Source organism: Onychostoma macrolepis, chromosome 10 (genome assembly GCF_012432095.1).
Source record: "Onychostoma macrolepis isolate SWU-2019 chromosome 10, ASM1243209v1, whole genome shotgun sequence".
NCBI classification, from domain to species: Eukaryota; Metazoa; Chordata; class Actinopteri; order Cypriniformes; family Cyprinidae; genus Onychostoma; species Onychostoma macrolepis.
In genome coordinates, this window is record NC_081164.1 from 13,410,305 (window position 1) to 13,436,202 (window position 25,898).

At 36.3% G+C, this 25,898-nt stretch overlaps 1 protein-coding gene across 2 annotated transcripts in view; it reads right to left on the bottom strand.

Moving 5' to 3' along the window:
• Positions 1 to 1,996: 1,996 nt before the first annotated feature.
• ltn1 (listerin E3 ubiquitin protein ligase 1) overlaps positions 1,997 to 25,898 on the bottom strand; it is a 30,058-nt gene continuing 6,156 nt past the window's right edge. For both annotated transcript variants that reach the window (XM_058788760.1, XM_058788761.1), the window contains exons 3-30: positions 23,901 to 23,999; positions 23,311 to 23,541; positions 23,144 to 23,196; positions 22,791 to 22,971; positions 20,940 to 21,113; positions 20,282 to 20,472; positions 19,549 to 19,696; positions 18,741 to 19,475; positions 18,031 to 18,072; positions 17,725 to 17,914; positions 16,634 to 16,873; positions 16,337 to 16,490; positions 16,048 to 16,195; positions 15,250 to 15,448; positions 14,613 to 14,772; positions 14,374 to 14,478; positions 13,820 to 13,962; positions 13,577 to 13,712; positions 12,381 to 12,525; positions 11,882 to 12,095; positions 10,627 to 10,864; positions 9,080 to 9,160; positions 6,430 to 6,616; positions 5,998 to 6,169; positions 5,090 to 5,310; positions 4,801 to 4,995; positions 3,507 to 3,674; positions 1,997 to 3,000 (exon numbers count right to left, since the gene is read on the bottom strand). In XM_058788760.1, the coding sequence (XP_058644743.1) occupies positions 2,938 to 3,000; positions 3,507 to 3,674; positions 4,801 to 4,995; positions 5,090 to 5,310; positions 5,998 to 6,169; positions 6,430 to 6,616; positions 9,080 to 9,160; positions 10,627 to 10,864; positions 11,882 to 12,095; positions 12,381 to 12,525; positions 13,577 to 13,712; positions 13,820 to 13,962; positions 14,374 to 14,478; positions 14,613 to 14,772; positions 15,250 to 15,448; positions 16,048 to 16,195; positions 16,337 to 16,490; positions 16,634 to 16,873; positions 17,725 to 17,914; positions 18,031 to 18,072; positions 18,741 to 19,475; positions 19,549 to 19,696; positions 20,282 to 20,472; positions 20,940 to 21,113; positions 22,791 to 22,971; positions 23,144 to 23,196; positions 23,311 to 23,541; positions 23,901 to 23,999 (5,013 nt within the window). In that variant the 3' untranslated portion in view covers positions 1,997 to 2,937. The remainder of the gene's footprint in view (positions 3,001 to 3,506; positions 3,675 to 4,800; positions 4,996 to 5,089; positions 5,311 to 5,997; positions 6,170 to 6,429; positions 6,617 to 9,079; positions 9,161 to 10,626; positions 10,865 to 11,881; positions 12,096 to 12,380; positions 12,526 to 13,576; positions 13,713 to 13,819; positions 13,963 to 14,373; positions 14,479 to 14,612; positions 14,773 to 15,249; positions 15,449 to 16,047; positions 16,196 to 16,336; positions 16,491 to 16,633; positions 16,874 to 17,724; positions 17,915 to 18,030; positions 18,073 to 18,740; positions 19,476 to 19,548; positions 19,697 to 20,281; positions 20,473 to 20,939; positions 21,114 to 22,790; positions 22,972 to 23,143; positions 23,197 to 23,310; positions 23,542 to 23,900; positions 24,000 to 25,898) is intronic.

Genomic DNA, 25,898 nt, shown 5'->3' on the forward strand with positions numbered 1-25,898 from the left:
GTTCTATCGTTCCATTGTTCTATCATTCTATTGTTCTGTTGTATTTTCTTCCTATCATCCATCCATCCGTCTATCCATCTATCCCAATCCATCCTTCTATTGTTGTTCTGTCATTCTATCTATCTATCTATCTATCTATCTATCTATCTATCTATCTATCTATCTATCTATCTGTCTGTCTGTCTGTCTGTCTGTCTGTCTGTCATCATTTTGCACCGAGAATACAGAACAGTAATTTTTTTCTGATGGCTTTGGTTTGATACTTTTTAAGAGCAATAACCCTCTCTTGACACTGAGCGAACTGTATAAAACATCTCTGAAGATGGATTTTAAAAAGCATCAAATCCCATGTCAAGCATGCACCGACACCATCCAATGCTGCCACCTAGTGGTTCACATAAATCTGTAGCTGCCTTGAGGAAATATCAACCGTGAGTTCAGCACTTGAAGCTTATGAACAATGATGGGTCAGTTTTTAAGGCATCAAGGTTTTAAAACACTGCATCGGCTCAGAGCACTCCAGTGAATACATGTGTCATGTTTAATTACCTAATGACTTCCAAACAAGCGTGTAATGAAAACAAAGCCTCCATTACAACAATAAATGACTCAAACGCCAGCGAGACAGACCTGAGACCTGAGAACCACTGCCATTTTGGCGCCAGCAACAGCCGTCTGACTGGTCCTACTTCCAAGAACTAGCAGTTACGGGGTTAGCATTTTACAGTAATACTGAAATTGCTATTGGCATCCTGGGCATAATAAATCCGATAAAAGGCTTTTGAGAGAGGAAATCAAGGGAGGTTTGTTGTGACTCATTGTTGTTGTACTCATTATGTGTGAACTCTGCAAAACTTTCCCTGCGAAATATAAAATGTTGACCTTTTCTCTTCTTCATCTCATTCCCTCCTTTTTCCTGCCGATTCTCTCTGACACATCGTTAACTATTAAGGCAATCCTATTAGCACGGGAAAGTGACGAAAACATATGCGCTTCCTGGCGTAATATATCCTGAGCCTTCCGACAATCCCGTCTCCCCGGTGCTCATTGTAGTCTTTACAGCTATTGATTATTATCATAGATAAGGCAGCTAAATCTCCCCGAGAGCTCTAAATCCTTCCTCTCTTCACCCAGAAGCATTAGCTTGCTCTGCATGCAACAGAAAATGATCTTTTCTTTCTGGTTTTGGGGGACCTCTGCTCCATCCTCTCTCAGGAGATAAGCCTCAGTCACGCCGTATACGGCAACAGATACAGACAACAATACAGAACGAGGATGACTGATAGGAGTGAATGCAGGCTTTGCATTTGAGAAATACATGCGAATACTTGTGTCATTATTATGCACATGGATATAATGATATGCACACACATATACATGATGTGCTAGTATTTTTCTAAATATTTTTCATTATACTGTTATTACAATGTAATAACCAAGTAATTACATTGTAATACATGTGTATTAAGCATGTTCCTGCTAATAAACCCATCTCCGTAGTCATGTTTGACAACATAATGTGTAAACCACTTGGTCACACTGGTTGTGTAGGGGAAACCCACAGCCATATGGGATTGAAGATAAAAGGCTTTTCCTGTCTCACTACTTGCATAAGCTTCAATAACATGAACAAGTTTAAAATGTAAACATGGCTGGAGGAGACGCATGGTTTTGTTCATATTTGTTTCAGGTAGTGTTCTGCATCATGCAATACATGTGGCTCTTCAATGGGAACATTTATTAAATATTAATAGCTGAGCAACAGATGGATTTAGATGTGCTTCGATCACCAACCTTTTTTTGCCACTGAAATTATTCTACAATGCATGTCTTCCCTGTGTAAATGCAAACTGCAGCTTACCTTGCAGCTTCAATAGATAAGCTGCCGTGAATCTGAGGAACAGACACAAACGCACAGATAGTGTGATACACTGTCAATCTGATTGACAGACGCAGATAACGTAAAATGACATATGATAAACAGTGAGGCAGAAAGTATGATAAACGTCTGTATTTCAGGACCACAGATTGTGTCATGTTACACAATCCATGACAACTAAAGCTCAAAGCAAACAGATATTTCTGATGCATACAGCATTATGTGTCATTATACAAAATATCATCAAGCTGAGATTAAAAGTCAAAACTCGGTCCATTATTTCTATACAGGTCATCCATGTGGTCCCACATTTATCAGAGAAAAACACATTATTTTCCACATCAGCAGAAACTATGAACAGTTCGATTTATTTGTGAATGGGAAATGTATGTAACCTGATGTGTGATGAACCATCTTGCCACATTAAAATGGAATTTAAAGAAATAGTATACACAAACAAAAAATTCACATTTTGTGATTATTTATCCATGTCATCCCAAACCTGTATGCAGCTACATTTTTATTTAAAACAAAAAGAGAACAACAACCTAAGTTGTGTGCCATTCCTTTCACTAAGCTACCATATGACTTCCATTTATAGCATCTTGTACTATACTTACTTTTTATTCATACTGGCGGTTTCTTTTGGGTGGCAGTTTCTTTTTTTGGGGGGGGGGGGGTTCCCCCAAAAACTAATAATAACATGAATCAGGTTTGGAATGACATGAGTATGTGCAAATAATGACAAAATGTTGATTTTTGGTGAACTATTCCTTCAAGGCCATGAATGCGCACACTTGTTCAGCTTTTATTGTCCTGTCAAGCTGTCTTTAATCCAGTCTGGGTACTTTGTTTTCTGGAATTCCAGCTGATTGTTCATTTTGTTGTTTGTGACAGGTGTTGTTGGGTGCACTTCAGATTCAGAAACTAAAAGGCCACTGTAAATTGCAGCACTGGAAAAACCTTATGAACAAACAAACGAACAGAACACTTCTTTCCGAGTCAGCTGTTTGCCGAGGACGTCATTCACCTATTATTTGTGTCCATGGAGACAGAGCTTAGAAGAATGTCTCTCGGCACAGAGGACATGTGGATTTGTTGCTAGATGTGAACCATTTATACTGTGAAATGAAAAGAAATGGAAACATGCGGTCAGTGAGGAACGAGAAGCGTTCGAGATCATTCAAGGTTGCACATTTTGCGGATTCTGAAATATCTGCAAAATTGGGAGTAATAAATGGTGACAGATTGAGAACTTCACTGCGGATGGGAAATGATACAATTTTCAATTTCATTTTTCAAAAGTGCACTGGTGACCTTCTATAGGATTTTAAACCTATGATTTCAAAGGGATGCAATCGTACTACCAATTAAAAACATTAAAACTCAACATGAAATCATGTTTATTCAATTTCTGAATACTATTGAATATCCTGTTTCACACAAATACTTCAGATAACAGAAGTAAAATGAGTGACATGTTAACTTTAAACTGCAGATATTATAGATAGTGATGTAAATTTGTAAAATAACATAAAAGCTCAAAAGTATACTTTCTACTCTCAAAAAACCTTCACCTAAAAATAACTATGATGGAAGAGCAAAAGATTGTGCATGTGGCACTCACCAGACAGGCAGAGTGGAACTTCTTTTTGCAGGTACGGCAGGCTTTCTTTGGCAGCGAGTAATTGGATCCGTGAATGACAGAGAAGCAGATCATACAGTCCTCCACCCCCTCAAAACGCTTGTCAACATTGTTCTTCCACAGAGACAGACCTTCCAGAATACTACCATTCTACCAAACACGAAAACATGGCCATTTTCAGTTATTCATATTATTTTTAAAAATTCACTCAGGGCATTTAACCGTTACTTTAATAAACCAGTCCAGCTGGTCACTAGGCAACTCCAACATAAACAGACCAGAAACATTAACATCAGTCCAAAAAAGTTTTCAAATCTAAAAAGTATGACTACCAGTGCATTATATTAAAAAAAAGAAAATCAAACCCAGAAACCCAGTAGCACTTTTTAACAGCAGAGATCACATTTCATCTCTCAAATTACTCTAATTACACTATTATTATTCAAAATCCACTAAAAATGACTTTGGGACTTTGGTTAAAGCAACAGTGGCCCAAAAATGAAGTTAGTTCTGACAAAAGCTCTTGCATCATTTGTTTCCAGATGCCACTTGGTTTGATTTTTTTTTTTTAATTTTCTTTTTTCATCTAATACAATAAAATGCATTTTTATATGTGGCTTAAATGTCCAAATACTTTATATTTAGTTTCTCTATAACAACACTACCTTGTATTATGCCTTGTATTACATGTTTTAGAGCCAGGTTAAAAATTCCCGAAAACAAGTTTTAAAATCAGGAAACTGAAAATATAATTTGACATGAAGCAAAAATATTTAGAAAAAAACCCAAAAACAATATTAATGATATTTCAACTGCTTAAATGTTCAGTAAGATTTTTTCAAAGAATGCAAAACTTTTTTTCAGCAAGGATGAAAACTAAAATTACATTACATTACATTAATTTTATTTCAAATAAATGCTGTTCTTTTAAAGTTTTTATGCATCAAAGAATCCTAAAAATATATATACAGTATAACGAATGTTTTCAACACTGATAATAAGAAATGTTTCTCAACCAGCAAATCAGCATATTAGAATGCATACTGAAGGATCATGTGACACTGAAGACTGGAGTAATGATGCTGAAAATTCAGTTTTAACACCACAGGAATACATTTTAAAATATACTGAAATAGAGAAGGGTTATTTTTAATTTGAGACGTTCAAGCTAGCCGACCACAAACCTTTGAACAGTAGTGTATAGTTTTAACTAAATGTTAATAACTGTGCATTTATCTTAAAAGGTTTAGACTGAGAACATTTCTACTTCCTGTACCTGGTGTGTAAGGTACGTGCTGAGCTGAAGCATCCAATTGCGCCACTGCTGAACAGCCACGCCCACTCTCCGCCCACTCTCCACTGAAATAGATCCGAGCGGATAATTCTGAGGCAGCTGAATCACCAGCTCTATGAAGATGTCATCGACAGAGTAAGTCGCGATCACCTCCCGCGTGGCAGACCGTGCTTTCACCTGGGGAAAAAAACACAAAACATCCCATTACAATGTAATAAACCACTTAAACACAGAGCACATTATTTCACTTAAACCTTCCACCACAGCTCACCATCATGTTCTCAAAAGTCTGGGTGCTGGACTGTACAGAGGCGATCTCCTGCGCAGACAAAACGCTGCTGACGTACTTGCTGGTGAATTTATCCACAGTGCTGAAGACACGTTTCTCTTGGCTGTTCCACCACAGACGCACCATTGCAGGCAAGTCCTTCAACGCACCATAGTACACAGAGCAGGCTAGATGGGGAACCTCAAACTGCAGACCTTCAGTTTCTAGAAAAACACACACACACACACACTTACTTACACAGTTGATCTCAGATAAGAGAGTAATACATAAATGTTACAAATCATTGGTTGTCAACTGAGGAGCCGCAGATCTGTTTTGATCAGTTCACACAGGTTGTGTTGGTATTGATGAATAAAACGAACTATTCAAACTCTGTAATTTCCATAAAGTTTTAAAAACTAAAATGAAGCTTTAATAAAAGGTAAATATTAGATGGAAAAACAATTAGAAATGTTGCCTTGTCTACTAACTGAAACAAGTTTAATTAAAGCACTAAATAATATAATTATTTCAAAAACTAATAAAAAACAATTACAACAAACACATAAAATTGCTAAAACTTTAAAAGAAAAAAGAAAACTGGCAAGGGAAAAAAAATAAAATAAAAATGCTAAATGCAAAGAATAAAACATCCAAAAACATAATTGTGCTTAGTTTGACACTAAATAAATAATTATTTTTTAGTAAAAATGACTAATAATATTGCATATTTTTGGGTAGATGTAGTTTGTGATAGCGTATAAACATTCAGTGATATGTTTATTAAATTGTAACACTTGGTTTTACTGATTTTTTTTTATTTATTTTTTTTACAATAAATAATTTTGGTAGTGTTGATTCCTATGGTAAAACCAGTTGAGAATCACATTTATAAATAATCTGCAACATACTCCGTGGGGAGAGAGACAAGCTCTCAGTGAAGAAGGTTTTGGGTTCTTTGTTTGAGGGTTCTGCTGGCTGTCCAGGCACTGATGGGTTCTCTGGCATCAGGCGGAACAGGTGGAGCAGGAGTTTATGAAGAGAATGAGTCTTTTTCAAATGCAGAGAGTACTGAGCTCGCAGCTGAAAAACAAAAACAGAAGTTCTCACAACGTAAAAGACATGTCATGTTGCTTGCATTACAAAAAGTACTTCTTTTTTGCTTTCACTCAAAATCATAAAGAGCTGTGGAGATGAAAGCTGTGACATTATCACTCAATATTTCTGTCACAATGAGACGGACACATCTGACAGATCATTTAACCTCTAGAATGTCTCTGTTAAAAGTCCATCAAAAAGGATGACAGTTTTCCAGAGCATTATGACTTTTTTTTTTTACTTACATGAGATGAAGAAGCCTTGAAGAAGGTGAAGAGGAGTTTCCAGGCCAGAAGATATCCCAGAATGAAGCAGTGCTCCATACTGAGGGGTTGCACCACTGCAAACTCACCCACTTGCACACCACCTAGAATATTCTCCAAGAGCTCTTCTGTGGCAGAAAGGATGCTCATCAATGCTGCTGGAGGAGACCTAAAGGAAGTGCACACAGTAAGTCATCTAGATACCATAAAATCTGGTGGCCCCAGAAATAAAAAAATAATAATACATTTAAAAAAAAAACAACATTACATAACATAAAACTGATATTTTAAATAATAACATTTTAAATTGCTATTTTAAATAACAAAAACAGTTAATTAAGTGTAAATAATACAATAATTAAATACTGGATCCTCTAGACCAGGGGTCGGCAACCTACGTGTCAACAGTGGCACACAGAGGGATAATCGCTGGCACACAAGCAATAGGGAAAACTGCATATACATTTTGAGGTAAGAACTTCTCATATTAGTTAGTCTACGGATGCGCTAGGAGCTTCAGATCAAACCCTCAATGGTCTAACAGTGCTCGTCAACGTCAAAATGACTGAGATGGTCAATCAAATCAAAGCAGGCAGGGTTTACTGTTAACAGAAGCAGAGTGTGAAGCGTCAGTTTAACACTGAAAGAGAGCAAGGCAAGATTAAGCTGTAAATCATTTAATAATAGTCAAATGTTTTACGATGGAAATGTTAAATGACCGACAGGTATATCCAGTGATGCAAACTACTTGACTTTTTGGTAACACTTTATTTTAAGGTGTCCATAATACAGAGTAGTTACCTAGTTAAGTACTTCGTAGTAGCTGTTGTACTTACATGGTAAGTACATTTTGTTTCATGTAACTATGTCATGGAACAGCCTGTACTTACAGTTTGTAATTATGTAGATGTAATAGGCAGCTACTGTTACACATATGTAACAGGTCGAGTCTGTTACACAGCTACTTATGTAACCAAAAGATTGTTACATATGTGTTGCAGACTTCATGCAACGTAATTATAAATGTAAGTACACAGACATAAGCTACTTAAAATAAAGTGCATCAAGATTGTACTTAAGTGTACTTCATGTGTATCTGTACTGTACACCTTATCCAGCAGCACCTTAGTTTGATTTAACCCACCAGTACACGGCTTAAATACATGTAATACCTTTCTAATTACATTAAAATTACAGAATATCACACAGGCATAAGCTACTTAAAATAAATTGCATCAAGATTGTACTTAAGTGTACTAGTAGCTGTGTAACAGACTCGGCCTGTTATGTGTGTAACAGTAGCTGCCTATTGCATCTACATAATTACAAACTGTAATTACAGGCTGTTCCATAACTTAGTTACATGGTAAGTACCTTTTGTTTCATGTAAGCACAATGGCTACTACTAAGTACTTAATTAGGTAATTACTCTGTATTATGACACCTTAAAATAAAGCGTTACCAACTTTTTTTTCTCTTTTTTTTACTTAAAAAAACAGCAATTTTACCCCCTTGTTGCTGAGAAATATAATATAGCGATTCAATATCAATTAATAAAAGTTGTGTGGCAGCACTGACATCACGTTTATAAGCTTCTGAATGTTACTTTTTGCACAGCGTGATCTCTGTGTGCGAGTGGTGTGTGTGTGTTTGTGTGTGTGTGTGTATCAATTAAAGCAGTGCATTAATATAGAACGGCGATTAAACAATGGTTTTTAATGCATTGGCCTTATCACACACACACACATACAGTGGTGTTCAGTACGGTCATATTCTATATCTGTTATTCAAGAAATTTTGAAAAGTTAAAAAAACTATTTATGAAAAAATCTTTAGAAACTATTTGCATGAAACTCAAATATTGTTTTTTATCGTATCATTTAAAAATGTTTATGTACTGTAAATACAGAATGCATTAAAAAAAGATGGGGGGTGAAGGGTAGTATTGGCACAGTGGTTAACCAGAAAAATTAAAAATGGCACGTCAATGCGTAAAGGTTGCCAACACCTGCTCTAGACTTAATGGGTGCCATCAGAAACAGCTGATAAAAGCATAAGACAGCATACAACAAAGTAATAAAAGCATAACAATAATCAAAAAGTAATCCACATGACGCCAGTCCATTAACGTCTTGTGAAGTGACATTATTTTAATAAATAATAAAAAAACAAAAACAAATATTAAATATTAAACATTAAAAAGATATTTGAAATAATCACATTTCAAATTGATATTTTAAATAACAAAAAACGTTAAATAAGAGCAAATACAATAATTAAATAATGAAAAAAAAAGTTAAATAGTAAATGAAGGAAATATGAATAACTTAATGAAACCAGTAAAAGGACATTCCCAGAAGTTACCGTTAGTGAATTTTTTCCCCTATTTATGCTATCATCAATGTATATCAGGGTGTTTTGTGTTATTTAGATAATGTTTATTGCATTACTTTAGTTATTTTACATTTTAGATAATACAATAGTTAATTAAATAAACAAATATAGAAAAATACAAACACAAACAAAGATGGATGGATGTCAAAAAATCTAACCAAATGGAATCTTTTTAGCATTAAAGTCCAAAGACTTTTAAGTGCCAGTGTGTGTAAAGGAGTGTCTTTGTGTGTCTTACAAGCATGGTTCTTCTCCATCTTCAGCATCAGATTTAGCGCTGGCACTCTCACTGTCACTCTCTGGCAACAAAGGCATCACCCTGTAAGACACGAACACATCACTCGCATTTCTCCTGAGACGATTCCACGTCAGTACTGAAGCTCATTCAAAGGCTTGTAATGGACATCGCACTACAGCAACAGCACAGAGGACATCTCAGCTAACCCCGTGGAATATAAAACTGTTTCACTCCCAGAGGCTTGTGCTCTCAATGAAGCATATTTAATTAAACCCAAAGCGGAACGCATTGTGGATTAAACTTCTTCCGTACAATATGACCTTAAGGCTATGCAAAAACCGGCCGTCCCTTGGAGTATTCATTTCAATTACATTTACAATTATGTTCTAGACAGATACTTTCCTACCAAAGCAACTTACAGGAAAGTCCATTACAGCGTTTCTGCAGACGCTGCAGAACAGGTAGAAAACAAAGATAATGTCTAGGTGGTAAGACACATGCTGACTTCTTAATGCGGTATTCTACATTTTGCATTTTATTTTTACCCACAAGTCCAATTATAATGTTAAACAAGTTTTCCTGCACCACAAATAGTTGTAATTTAGTTTAGTATGACAGTTTTCTGCCCTTTCACTGACTCTTTAGTATTAAAAATGTTGTTTTTGCTACTGTACCTTTAAAACTTTGTTCATATGTTAATTGGCTTATGGTTGCTGATCATGTGAAAGGGCATCTAGAGTATATCTACATTATGCTAAACTTTGGGAAAAGTTCTCGCATAAAATAAAATTTGCTGAAAATTTGGAGAGTTCCACATTTTGAGATTTGGAGAAATTTCAACAGATTTGGAGAAATTTTACAATCACATCGCTTGCTCACCACTGGATTCTCTAGAGTCTAGACTGAATGGGTGCCGTCAGAAAGAAAGTGCAAACAGCTGATAAAAGCATAACAATTATCCATAACTAATCTACGTGTCTCCAGTCCATCAATTAACATCTTGTGAAGTGAAAAGCTGCATGTTTGTAAGTAATTGTTATCTTTGAACCCTTGCTTCTGGCTAAAATACAAGTCCTCTATACAGTACATAATATTGCTTTTTCCAGTGAAAAAGTCATCTTGTCTGAATCAGGAGAGAAATATACTCAGATCAAGCACTATTTACATGCAAAAACAGTCCAAAACAGTTCTAAACTCTCAGTGGATTTTGATGTGAGATGACAACAAGGGACATATTTTTTTCACTGGAGGAAGTGTCATTATGGATTATGGAATGCTATACCTTAATGATGGCTTTATTACAAACATGCAGCTTTTCACTTCTTAACACCTTAATTGATGGACTGGAGTTGTGTGGATTATTGTGATGTTTTTATCAGATGTTTGGACTCTCAGCCTGACGCAAGTGATGTTATGCTAAAATTTAAACAAATTTTCATTTTTAGGTAACTATTGCTTCAAAAGTTTTCCATTATATGACCCATTTAAATGTCTACTGTGTGGAGTTAGAGTGAAGTAAGAGTTAAGGGAAGCAAGAGAGTCTGTACTTGTGTAGGATGTGGTAGACTGCGAGCTGTAACGGCCGGGCTTTGAAGAGCAGCAGGGGTGAGAGGGTATTCAGCAGGGTCTGGAGGGGCTCTGGCAGACTGCTCCTCTGGTCAGCTACAAACCGAGGAGGGAGTTTATTCTGTGTGAGCAGCTCCACAGGGATGTAAGTAAGAGCCTCCCCCACTGCCCTCAATGCCGGCAGGGGGAACAAAGGGTCATCCGGCTCTGTAAATTCCACTGAGACAAAAGTTTGGCATTTCAGTAGTCTGTTAACCACCAGACATCATGTTTCCATTAAACATCAGAAATATAGTATAAAAATGATTTCTAGGTTAATATTAAGGGTGAGTCACAATGCCTATTAGGCAAACATATGATGACTAAGTTTGAATGGTGTGTAGATATAGCTTTTTTGGTTGTTTTGTTTAGTGATGGAGCTTTAAATTACACTAATGTAAAATACTACTGTAAAAAAAAAAATTGTTTAATCACGTTATATGCAATTTTACTGTGTAATATACTGTTAAAAGTTATAAAAATATATAGGTACCAATATGCTATCCTGTAATACCTGAAACACAGTAACCATATTTTTTCATGTGAATTTCTGGCGATTTTGTGAGTGAATTTCTTTAGCATCAAATCAGTATATTAGAATGATTTCTGAAGGATTATGTGTAACCGAAGACTGGAAATTCAGCTTTACTACCACATTAATAAATTACATTTTAAAATATATTAAGATAGAAAACAGTCATCTTAAATTGTAATATTTCACAATTTTCAAAACCATTAACTGGCCACAAACCCTCGAACAGTAGTGTGTATATATATATATATATATATATATATATGTGTGTGTGTGTGTGTGTGTGTGTGTGTGTGTGTGTGTGCGCGTTTTTGTGAAAAGTCAGGACATAGATTTGTATAATAACAAAGGTATGACATAGGTATTACAAGGTGAAGGTGACATCTCAGGACATTGACCCATGTCCCCACTTTTCAAAACGCTTATAAATCACTCAGAATTAAGTTTTTTTCAAAAAAGTTGAAATGCACAGTCTCCTGTAAGGGGTAGGTTTAGGTGTAGGTCAATAGCACATACAGTAAGTACACTATAAAAACCATTGCGCCTATGGAATGTCCCCACTTTTCACAAAAACGAACATGTGTGTGTGTGTGTGTGTGTGTGTGTTAAAAAAAAAATAATTAAACCACAAACTAAACTTAAAGGTTCTTGTTAAGGCAACTCACCAGGGATCTTAACAAGCAGTGTGAGTAGAAGGTTGTGAATTCCCTCCAAAAAGAACTCCTTCCACTCCGAGTTTAGCTCTGGAGGAAGCTGTTCCTCCACACCAGCAGGAGGCAATGTGAAAAACTCACTCAGCCTTACAATAAGCTCACAGTTTGTACACACAAACAGCTGCACCCAAGGATTCCAGAACATGCTGCTGTTCTCACTGGCGGTCTGTGAAAAACACACAATTACATGTTGCACTGATTAAAAATGACATTTGCTTAGATCATCGTCTGTATGCAGTTCTCAGAGTAGGTGTGATTATTTATAAGATGAGCCATGTGTGTAAAGCACCTCAGATCTCATTTACACCTGGTGTTAAAATAAGATCTATTCAAAATGCCGATTTGATTGTGCACTGGGGTGGAAATTTCTGGAAAGGACAGGGAAAGCGTCGCTGTGAGCCTGTCTACTGCATACAAACAGTGTTAATGAAGATGGAGAGAGAAATCTCACCTCAAGCCATGCCAGCATTGAGCAGAGCAGGAGATCCCAATGAGTGTTTCCCAAGACTGTAGGAGAATGATCCACCATCCAGCACAGGAAACGCATCATTTCTACTGCCAATAAGAGCCCTGCGGTAGAGACTTTTCCAAGGTCACTGCAAATGGACACAGTTATAAAAAAAAGTTATTAAAAAAAAAAAGATAGATTTTAAAGCCTGTGTTACCTGAATGAATATTAAAATATACATTTAATTTATTTAGTTAAACTGTATTTAATTAAATAATTATAATTAATTATAAATATAATTATTTAATTAAACAATTTTATTTATTTTTCATTTAATTTAACTTATTTTTAAAAATTATTTAAAAGATACAGTAAAGAGAGAATTTTAAAAAACTTTTGTTTATTTTTCTTTTTTCAGCAATAAAACATTTTGAAATTTTAAGAAAATGTTTATATATTGTTAGGCATCATTTTAAGATGCTTCACATTCTTGATCCATTTAAAATTGTGTTATGATAGGTATTATTTTTATTATTCATTTATTTTTTGTATTTTTATTTGTATGGTATAGCAAAGAGGAAAATGAAAACAGTTTTTGGTGATTTTCCTCTTTTTCTGCATTAATATGTTTGTATATTGTTAGTTTAGTATGTTAGTATATTGTTTTTTTTTACATTGACATTCTTGATACATTTAACATTGTTATGCTAGCTATAATTATTTTGTATTACTTACTGATTTTATATTTTAAATGTTTTATTCCAAAAAAAATTGTAAAGATGGGATAGGAAAAATATTTTCTGCATTAATGTTTTTGTTATGAATGCATTTTGGGCTAAATGTTTATATACTGTTACGTATTATTTCAAGTTGCATCACATTCTTGATGCATTTAGCATTGTTATGATAGCTATTATTTGTATATGTATGTGTGTGTGTGTGTGTGTGTGTGTGTGTGTGTGTGTGTGTGTGTAAACATACATACATATACATACACATTATATATATCTTGAGATATTCTAAATATTTACATTTTTTTTAAACATTTTTAGTTTACTATTGGAAAGCTACAATAAAGAGGGCAAATAAAAAACCTGCATCACCCACTTGAGCATCATGGCCACAGCTCTGGCATAAACATGACTGCCACTGCCATCTTCCTCATTACAGAGATACACATAGCTGAGACACAGTCTCACCTGTTGAAGAGGAACCACTCCTCCCTACTGTTCCTCCATTCGGCAATCGTGGCTATGACAGCCAACAAGATCTCATCCTCCACAGCCGTGTCGGCCTGAAGACAGCAGAGCAGCACGGCCAGACAGCCCCGCACACCTACACATACAACATTATTCTTTCACATCACTTAAGTGAGTGAGATTGGTGCTGCTCAGCCTATATGACTTATCATGTGTGGTGTGTGTATATGATTTGAATCTCACTATCGATGCAGTCCTGCTCTCTGTCCTGCCAGTTAAGGAGCTCTGCGACACACAAGGCGATGAGGGATTCTCTCTCTTCACTGGCTAGAAATGGACACAGCACCTGCACTGTGCTTACACTGTGTTCTGAAAGGGGATAGAAACTGACACACACAAAAAAAGCAACAGAATTAGCAGGAACGTCACAACCACCTAGGCTGACACTTCTACTTAAGATTCCTATTTCAACTAAATAAAAGAAACATGAAAAAAAAATTACTAAATGTACAAAAATATTAATCTACATTAATCAGCTTTTTAGAAATATGAAGGATCATGTGACACTAAAGACTATGTCAATGACTACTGAAAATTCTAAAATATATTTAAACAGAAAACAAGCTATTTTAATTATTATATCACAATATTATGGTTTTTACTGTATTTGCAATCAAATACATGCAGCCTTGGTGAGCATAAGAGTTCTTTCAAAAACAATAAAAAAAAATCTTACTGACCCCGAATGGTGGTGTATGTTAGCATTTGTTGTGTGTGTGCTTTGATAAATGTCTTACCTTTCTACATTGCCGTATAAGGCCTTAATGTGGCTTGGTTCCATTTTACTGTTCTGCATGTATTTTGCCAGAGCTAGTGACCAGAGGGAGCCCTCTTCTTGTGACCTGTGATTAAAAATGATAAAACGGTCTATGAATTATGCTCATTAAAACAAAACAAAAAGACATGTATATATAGGCTAGACCATTACTATTGAAAATGCACATTTTGGAAATAAATAACTAAAGAAATAAATGACCTTGTGAAAAGTGTGTCTAACAGAGTAGTTTGGATCAGGCTGTTGTTGTGGATTATCTGTTCTAAACTCCAGGTCTGCAATAGTTTGTGATATTCAGACACCATGGGTGGTGAAAGCTCCATTTCTTCACACCACTGAAGTCCATAGAAAATCTCTGAAACTACATTAAAACAAGTATTGGTGACACTTTATTTTAATTCTATAAAGCCTACTTTATCATATTTGATACACATTTGATAAGGCCCCTAAATCAACACGATAAAAAAAATTACTTTTTAGTAAATAAAAGGCATTTCATTATAATTCTAAAAATGTCCATCTTCAGGTCTTGATATGTGATATTCATTGCATTATATGTTTGTCCCCACAATAAAAACTACAGAGCTTTGATCATAAAACTAGCATTTAAATCTTAATAAGACATATTGGGAGATATAAAGTGGCAAATTATATTTGTATGCATGTCATGAAAATAGTACACTGCTATAAAGATTGATTCACATTACACACTATCAGAATTATCCTCCTCTAAAAAAATCTCTAAATTATCCTTTCAGAATGTGTAATGCATGAACAAAAATGATATTATTTTACAAGATCACTGCTACCAAAAGCTAGATGAATGAATGAGTCTCACCTATGTGTTTGAAATCAGGAATTTCAGAGAAGTCTGCCTCCACCTGCTGGTCATCAGGTGAAGCTGCAGTGAAGATGACTCTGCCCAGTAATGCACTTACACACAGGTGTGCAGGCAGCCTGTTAGTCGAAAAAAAGTCCTTGCAGGGGTATTCACCAGTGACTCTGAGATGACCACACAATAGAGGGTGTTTCACCCACTGCAGAGATGCACAAAGATAATTAATTAAAATGACATATTTTTGCCATTTTAAAGGGATAGTTCACCCAAAAATGAAAATTTGGTCATTTATTACTCACACTCATGTCGTTCCAAACCCATAAGACCTTCATACATCTTTAGAACACAAATTAAGATATTTTTGATGAAATCCGAGAGTTTTCTGACCCTCCATAGACAGTAATGGAACAACCACGTTCAAGGCCCAGAATCGTTAAAATAGTCCATGTGGTTCAACCATAATTTTATGAAGCTACGAGAATACTTTTTGTGTGCAAAGAAAACAAAAATTATGACTTTATTCAACAATTTCTTGTGCTTGCGTGGTACTGTCGTGAACGTACGTCAAAGACTGACAGGGAAGAGAACAAATTGTTGAATTACTATGAGGTACTATGGGTTTGGAACAACAAGAGGATGAGTAATTAATGACAGAATTTTCATTTTTGGGTGAACTATCCCTTTAAGGATGTACCTTCTTTATACCATTTTAACAAAATATTAAACCAATGGTTCCTCCCAAAATCTTTTGCCGGCTTGTTTGGCCTGTGTGAATGTCATTTGTGACTGGCTGAGTACCTGAGGCGGCAGGGCCCGTCTAATGCAACTCCATTCCTCTTCAGTAGGAGTAAGACAGCAGATAAACTGAGACAGGAGACAGCTGGTCTTCTGGGCTGAGGCGATGGTCTGAGCCAGACTTTCCACAGCCTGCACCAGAACCTTGAGACTGACATTAATAACAGAGGAGATTGAGATAAGTTCCCAAACAACTTTCTTTCAGCTATCCAAACTTTAAAAAAAAAAAAAAGTAACAGTATTCGGAGAAAGCACATTTAACTAAAGGCCATTAGATGAGCCCTTTTGAGACCTTTTGACTGTCAGTTGCATGGTGAGCAGCTGACTTTTAACCCAGAGTGCAATGTTGTGGAGGAGGGTGCCCTTTGTGACCCCTGCACCCAGGTGAGTGATCAGTGATTGAATGCCAGCAGTGTAGGCGTGCTGCAGCTTCAGGAGAAGAGCATCTGCCGGGAAAAACCAGACATGCATTTAAAAGCAATACACACAATTGAGGAGACATTATTTGTGGTGTAATATTGAAAGAAATTGAGAAATCACATTGTACATAGACAAATATTTGAACTTCTTGATGGCTTGGAGTCTGTACCTGAGAGGTGAGTGGAGATTTGGTCCTGTGCACAAAGCTGGAAAACAGTCATAAACAGCTCCTCGGCAGACGCCAGCAGCAGGCAGCCCTTAACTGAAGAAAAGAAGGTGGCAGCCACATCAGAGATAAAAGTGACCAGCGGCTCCATGTTCCCAGCGTCTGACATGCCCTTTGCTTCTGACAGGGTGGCGTGAAGCTTGTCAATGATCTGCTTGACATAGGCCTTGCCGATGAGAGGCTCTGCAGAGAGAAGAAAGGGTGAAACAGCATTATTTCCTTTAAGCCAACCACTCATTAAGTCATTTGCAACACATAATAATACTCCCATAATAACTCCTATATTGAGACATTCAGTATCATTCAAAAGTATGGGGTCAGTAAGATTTTTTTTGTTTGTTTTGTTGGAGGAATTTTTCAGCAAAAACGCATTAAATTTATCAAAAGTGACAGCAAAGCCATTTATAATGTTTTATATTTTAGATCTATATAAGATTTATATTTCAAATAAATGCTGTTCTTTTGCACTTTATTTTCACCCTGGAAAAAAAAAAATGTATCACAGTTTCAAAAAAAAAAATATTAAGCAGCACAACTGATTTCAACATTGATAATAACAGGAAATGTTTAATCGAGTGTCAAAACAGCTAATTAAAATGATTTCTGAAGGATCATGTGACACTGAAGACTGGAGTAATGGCTGTTGAAAATTCAGCTTTATGATCACAGGAATAAGTTACATTTTAAATATATTATAATAGAAAACAGTTATTTTAAATTGCAATAACATTTCACAATATTAGTGCTTTTCTTTTTTTTGATCAAATAAATGCAGCCTTGGTAAAACTTTTTTGGAAGAAATCAAGGATTCCACAGGACCAAAACATGCTTCACTGTGATATTTTTTTTGCTAAGCCAGTATTGCTGTCACAGTTTTTCTCAAGAGGACTTCCTGTTGAGGAATTTTGGTATTTTATTCCTTCAAATTTGTGATCCAGGAGCTTGTTTTATCAAAGTAAATGGGTCAGTTTTGTCTTTAACTGCAATATGCGAGAAATCAGGTGGTAGTTTTTGAGTATGATATACAGACTTGCCATTATTGTGCTGCTGTGACAGAGCGAGGCTGGTGAGAGGCCAGCCGTATGCATAATAGGATGATGAAGAAAGGGATCCACGCAGACCCATCACACACAGCTCTCCAGCCAGACCCACCAACCTCTCCCCTAACACTGGACCCCTCAGCCAGCCAATACACACCTCCAAACAGACGGGATCTGCACAGGCCTGGAGTCATGAAAGCGATAAGAGAAAATTTTGTTAACTCATATTTCTTCAATACAAAACATTGTAAAAAGCCAAATTTAACCTAATTGAAAAGATCGCTTAATAAAAACAGGTACCTTTTCAATAAGCTGAAGAGTCACACTCCAATTCAAATCCCTCTGTTTTAAAGAGACGAATAACTGATTATTGATATTACATGTTTGTAAATCAGAGAAAATGTCTTTTGATACACAGATGTGAAGTACAAACAGTTGGAAAATGTAACATTTCATTAAAAACATACAAAAGGTTTGGGGTTGGTAAGATTTTTTTCTTGTTTTTGAAAGAAATATTTCATGCTCAACAAGACCGCATTTATTTGATCAAAAATACAGTAAAAACAGTAATGTTGTGAAATATTATTAGAATTTAAAATAACTTTTCTGTCTGAATATATTTTCAAATGTAATTTATTTATGTGACTACAAAGCTGAATTCCCAGTCTTCAACATCACATCCCACTATGCTGATTTGTTGCTCAAGAAACATTTATCATCAATGCTGAAAATATATATATATATATATTTATATTATTTTATCAAGGCTTTTGTGAACATGTCGAAATAAAAAATAAAATATTGAAATAAAATATCACATTATTTTTTGTAATAAATATAATTCTTTCGTGAAGACCGGTGTCTGTTATTATGCTGATGTTGTCACTTTGGGTCATGCCTAATGATACCCTTTAAACATGGTAAATACACTGAAATACAGCATCTTGTGGGCTATTGCTTTAATATATCCCTGTAGCATCCCAATCCCCCGAACCATGTGGGTCACTTACACTGATGTGGTTGAGGATCAGTGTCTTGTCATCACTGGAGCTGCAGCACTTCAGGGAACTAAAAACCATGTCCACCAGGAAGTCAGTGTTATTCCTGTCTTCTTGTTTTAACCATACAGTGACTCTTTGTAGGAGAAAGTGGACAGCTGCGTTCTCAGCGAGTGGCCTGAGCTCCGGCCCCATTTCAGGCTTCGTTTCCTCCGGCCTCAGCAGCACCTGGAACACCTGAGGACTTGGGAACGCCCCGAGCAGCTGAGACAAAAAGCGCAGGTGCCTTTCCGACTCACATTCGCTCACGTACACCATGTTGAGCTTCACCAGCTGGCACACCAAATCCAGCAGGTGTCCATTTCTCAAGGGACAATGCTGCTCCTCGACCGCTGGAGTTTCCCTGGGAGGTTCCTCTCCTTGGCCTCTTTCTTCCTTGTCCGTGAAGCAAATTTTCACAGTTTTCTTCTTCTTGGTCTGTTTACTGGCACTGTTCGGGTTATGCATAATCTGCAGGAGTGATGCAATGCCCTCCAGGGTGGTTTGTTTGGCTTCTTCACAGTCTACGTAAGTTGTGCACAGGCGACCCAGACCCACCCAGAAGTCTGACAGCAGTCTTTGAAAGGTGGGAGCCTCTTTCCCAGCCGCCCGCTTTTCCCAGGACAGCAGCATATTTGAGACCTGAGGGAACAGAGGACCTGTCTGCAGCGATGGATTTCCCAGAGCTTTGTCAACCAACGGCAGGAGCTGTAAAGAGAGAGTTCAATGCATGATATATCAGCGGATTTAGAGGGAGACCTTTTCATTGTGATCCACAGACCTGCTCTGAGATCAGCATGTTCTGGATGTTTCTCTGCTCCTGCTCATCTCCAGCATTCTGTAGGATGATAAACCGAAGGCACTCCATTGTGGCAAAAATAATGGCTGCACTCTCTGAGGGACTGGATGTGGCACGATCACTCGACAACCTGGACCAAACAGACCAGAATAAAGGAAAACATCAATTAAAAAGTGCAAATATACACTACCAGTAAAAAGTCTGGAATAATTATGATTTTTAAAAAGAAGTTGTCTCTTATGCTCACCAAGGCTACATGCATTTAATCAAAAAATAGAGTATTATTACAATATACAATAACAATTTTCTATTTTGATAAATTTTGAAATGTAGTAATACATTTCACAATATTACAGTTTTACTGTCTTTTTGATCAAATACATGCAGCCTTGGTGAGCATGTAGTCAAACACATGTATTCTAAATTATCATGCAGTATCAAGACTTTGAAATGGTCATGGAAGTACTGTATGTAAAATGGTTGTGTTAAACTAAATTATTACATTTGGGATATACACATACACACAAACAAACACGCACACACATTTACATTTTTTCCCTCATATATAATTACCATTTTTGAGGGGAAAAAACATATATGAAATTAGTAGAAGTATATAGTAGAAGCAATATAGCAAATTTAAAAAGGCGATTCTGCTGCAGGTACGTGACTATAGGATGAATGACTATATGAATAATGATATGACATCATTTACCCCTGTATGACAGATGTGAGGAATGTCCTAGAGAACTCCAGGTTGGGCTGTGTGACCTCTGCTGGCAGTTTGCTTATAAATGGGAGCAGGTTTGGATGCAGAGATGTTGCAAGACCTCGACCTCCTTCTTTAAGAAGCACCCAGAGCTTCGGCATCATACCTTTCCTGGCACTGACATGCGTCCAGCAGTTCTGTACAGAGTTCACATGACATTCTGAATCACCACTGACAAAAGACAGCTACAAGGTGCAATAACATTTCTATTAGACTGCATACGATTAACACTTTAATTTTAGAATGAATACGGGTTATGGCAGAGCTGGAAAATGTGAGATCTTTATTGTTTATTATTTAAAATAAATATTTATAAAAAATATTAATTTACACTATTTAAAAGTTTGAGGTTAGTAAGATTTTTCTTAAATTCTCTTAATTTTGAAATATTAAAATGTAAAATTATTATTTTTAATTGTAATAATGTCTTAAAATGTCATTTATTTTTGTGACGATAAAGCTGAATTTTCAGCATCATTACTAACATATGCTGATTTGCTGCTCAAAAAAATAAAAATAAATTTAAAAAAAGTTACTGACCCCAAACTTTTAAACGGTAATGTTTTTTTTATTACACCTGTGTAAAAAAAATAATCAGTCTCACGTCAACAGAGGATAGAATATGGAGGACTGCCTCCCACAGAGGGGGCAGCACCACCGGGTCTGTGTCGTCGATTGACAGCAGCACAGCAGAACATGCTCGGGCCGCTTCTGCCTGGATCAGCTGGGGGGTGTGCGCACACATGGCAGTAATCAGCTCAAAGAACGCTCCTCGAATCTAGAAAATAAAACAGACAACTTTGAACAATATTAAAACACCTGATGTGAATCATCAAGAAAACAGCTAACAAACAGTACGAAACACACTGTGAATAATTCACTGAAATCTTTACATCTACCAATTTTTAATAACACTGCAGATTACAGTGACATCTTACACCAAACCCTAGTCATCTTTCTGTTCTCAATAAAAGCAAAATAGACTAACATCTCCATTTTAATATTTCCATTTTAATAACAATTCAGAGCACATTTAATGTTTAATATACAGTACAGCTAGTTTGAAGAGGATTTTGAGCTTATGAGATTTTAATGTGGGTGTAAAGTATCTTAGGGTGTATTCACACCTGTCTTGTTTGGTTCGACTGAATCGAACTCAAGTTCGTTTCCCCTCTTGGTGCAGATCTTTTGGGCAGGTGTGAATACAGCAATTGCACTCTGGTGCGGACCAAACAACCGTACCGAAACCCAGCTGAAGAGGTGGTCTCGTTCCGCTTCCAAACGAACTCTGGCACGGTTTCGTTTAAAGTGAGAATATGACCCACCCTCCATCCGACACAATTGCAGAAATCACGCTCAGAAACAGACAGCTTGAACATGTAGTGCTGTTTTTTGCGTTTCAATCACTTGTTTTTAAACCACAATGCTTAAAAATGCATACAAATGATGAGTTTTCGTGACCATGGCGCACAGCAACGTGACCTGACCGCACTAAATAGGTTAAAGCTTGCCACAAATGTTACCATGTATATGTTGAGGGAAAATGGTAAGGAGATATTTGAATTATTTATTAATAAACTAGTGTTTTCTGACTCACTGTCGCAAAGATGAAATTGGTGATCCTGACTCACCATCTCATCATTAGACGCGCCTTTAGAAAGAAATGCATTTTTACGGATTACATAATGAAAGAGTTTTTATATTGGATTTGAATTATTTCATTTTGTAGTCATTTAATGCTTTCTATAGACATATTCATCATGTCTGTAAGGAAAATATTTGCTAAGTTTCGTTGCATTTTTGTGAAGTGCTCCTTCAAGACCGAGACGGGAGAACTCGCATCCTATTTGTTTTCTTTATTTTACAAAAGTACTACGTTTTGTCGATATTGTGAGTGCACACAAATAAAAATAGACCCTTTACAGTTCCGAACACTGTATTATTCTTTCCTTTATGAGCAAAAATGACGTTGTATTTAATTTGTTTCCACTGATGTCCTGAAGTGCGCTTCAGCTTCCACTCTCTGCACAAACAATTGGATATGCGCCTAACAACGCACATTTATCTAGGTTAAATGACATTGTCTCATATGATGCTCATAAGTTTCTTCATATTGCGTTAGTATCTGATAACACCAAATCAGTAAAATAATAAAAACTGCACTACGAAAGATCTCCATGATTAGCCTGTTTTTGCGCTTCCTGTTTTTCCCTGCTTGAGAATTTCTGTCCAGTGAATAGATGATCTTGGCACACGTGTGGTTTTGTTTACAATTTCTGGTTCACTTGCAAAAAGGGCAGTGTGAAAGCGAACCGCACCAAACAAAAAAAATCAACATCGTATTTGGTATGGACCAAAGCAAGTGAACTAGCAGACTTCTGAATACACCCTTAAATTCAAACTAGAAAAGTTGCTTGTCATGGTCAAATCTTATTAGGATACTGGTTAGGCTCACCTGTGGGGTCTTGTGTTTGCTGTACTTCCAGAATTTTCCCTGTGTGATGAGTTGGGTCAGTCGCTCTTTTAGCAGCTCTCTGTCCTGCTCGGGTAAAATGCTCAGCAGTCGCTTCAGAGCCAGCAAAGTGCTGGTCAACAGACGGATGTACTTAGCCTCTCGTTCCTCCTCTGGCACACTCCTGAACAAAAATAAAACAAAATAAATTAATTAAAAATATATTCTACACATAAACTACTAATATTATTAATAATCAGGCACATACTGCATATATCATAAAATATAACAATATGACCAAATAAAGCAAAACCAATGTCACCATTAGGTTATTTTTGTGCATATCATACACTTACTGAGGGTCACTGAGAGTGTCAGCTGTTTCTTTCAGCAAATTGTCTTGGAGAACCTGAGAATCAAATAATTTTTTTTTTACTTTAGCTGAGCAACGTGAAGCTGCATCAAACATGCTGCAGTATGTCATTTTTTTCTCACTATGAGCTTAAGATAATCTTTTTCTTACATTCAGGACTTCATCTTTACAGAAGCTGATGGCTTCTGGTTGTTTATTCAGGGGAAATGCAGCCTGGAAAGCAGCGCTGGCAGCCGAGGCAGCAGGAGAGTATGTGTCACACTGAGAGATGAGCCAGTGACCCATGATGCTCTTCAGGTAGGGCGCCAGATTCCTCTTCACTTTTAAAACCAGCTGCTCAAAGGCCTGCTGTGTGGCCTCTCGCACACGGCGATCGTGGTCCTGATGAAAAAAATATTATATATTAAACCAACCTTTTATTTACACTAATACACAACTAAATTAAACATTCAAATTCCACTAAATTAAAAATGTAAATTTTTTTGCTGCCTCTATATAAATTTAGGTCCACATACTGTATCCACTAGACCACTAGAGCAAACTTATTTAAAATTGTTTTTTATTTAACACAAAACCTTTCATTAAAAATTATATAATCAATATTACAATTTGAATAAAATGTTAAACTGAAAAATGTACATTTACACAAACACAAAAATGTAAATTATATACAAGATAAAATTAGAAATATATCAATAAATAATATACAAATAATGATAGGGTTGTCATTCTTCCCTTACCATTGATATTCGGCAGTATATCCGAGGCCAGTATGGGAGGACACCTTTTACAACATCAGGCTGTCGCTCTTGACACATTGCTCCAAATTCTTGTACTGCCTGAAATACACATTAACTAGCATTTATGAGTCAGTTAAATGAAATGTTTTATATAAATTTATGTTTTGTAATTATATATATATATATATTTATATTATATACACACACATACACACACAGGTGCATCTCAATAAATTAGAATGTCGTGAAAAAGTTCATTTTTTCTTCTAAGTTATTTCAAAAAGTGAAACTTTCATATATTTTAGATTCATTGCATGTAAAGTAAAACATTTCAAAAGTTTATTTTGTTTTAATTTTGATGATTAGAGCTTACAGCTCATGAAAGTCAAAAATCAGTATCTCAAAATATTAGAATATTTACATTTGAGTTTCAATAAATGACCATCCCTACAGTATAAATTAGGGATGCACCGGTTGACCGGCCATAAATCGGAACCGGCCGGTTTTTGCTTATAATGTGCGATCGGCAACCGGCCGGTTTTTTGTCTTTTTTCCGGTTGATTTTTCCGGAAGTGTGCCCGCGTGCACAGACTACATTTGTAGGCCTAATCATTCGCGAACATGTAATTTGTGTGGAAGTATTTCGAAATCTGTGCGCAGGACGTGATGATTGCAATCTGCAATGTCTGCAAAGGACAAGTTAATCGCGGATAAATAAGAGCCGCTTTCCTGCGCTGGCTGAAGTTGCGCGAGCGTACCTGTCCGCGCCCTGCACAAGCATAGACAGTGAACATTTGTTCAGCTCAGCTTCTCACGTGTTGGATGAGAAACGAAACAGACTAACTTGTGACAAAGCTGAAATGCTTGTTTTTGTAAAGAAGAACTCTTATACACTTTTGAAAAGCCAGAAGTAAACATCGGTTCTGTAAGATATAGGATGATTAGGCCTATTTTTTATTTTACCTTAAAATTACATTGACTTAATTTGATTTAAAAAGCACCTGCTGTAGCATCTTTGTTTTACTCATTGCACTAAACATTACTGATTTAACATTTTGGAATAATATATTCATATAGCCAACTTTGTTTTTATTTAGTTTCACTGGTAAATACCTTTTTTTCTTTATACCAAATTTAAAAAATGAAAACAAATGCTGAATGCTGATTAAGTAACATCTTTGTTTGAAGTGTTGAATGTGTTTTGATTGTGCCGTTTGGATTGTGGAACTATGCAGTTGTTACCTTTTAAAATTACATGGTTACAGTTAATGTATTCATTTAAGGCCAGTTTATAGATTCAACCCAATTTAAAAACAAAAGCTAAATGCTTTTGTCAGTACCTGTGTTTGTATTGAATGTAACCTACTTACTGTGCAGTTACTGCTGTTAATTTCAGATGGTTACAGTTATTTTCAATAGCCAAAACCCAGTTTGGCCTGTTAAATAGCCTACCAAATAAACATCTTGTTTATGTATACTTTCATTCTATCTTGTTTGTTGCTTTGATTAAAAAAAATCGGAAATCGGTATCGGAATCGGGCGGTTTGCTTGTAAAAAATCGGTATCGGAATCGGCCATGAAAAATCATGATCGTGCATCACTAGTATAAATTCCGGGTATCTCTTGTTCTTTGAAACCACAATAATGGAGAAGACTGCTGACTTGGCAATGATCCAGAAGACGAACATTGACGCCCTCCACAAAGAGGGTAAGTCGCAGAGGGTCATTACTGAAAGGTGTGGTTGTTTACAGAGTGCTGTATCAAAGCATATTAAATGCAAAGTTGACTGAAAGGAAGAATTTGGGTAGGAAAAGGTGCACAAGCAACAGGGATGACTGCAAGCTTGAGAATACTGTCAAGCAAAGCTGATTCAAACACTTGTGAGAGCTTCACAAGGAGTGAACTGAAGCTGGAGTCAGTGCATCAAGAGTCACCACGCTCAGACGTCTTCAGGAAAAGGGCTACCAAGCCACTTCTGAAGCAGAGACAACGTCAAA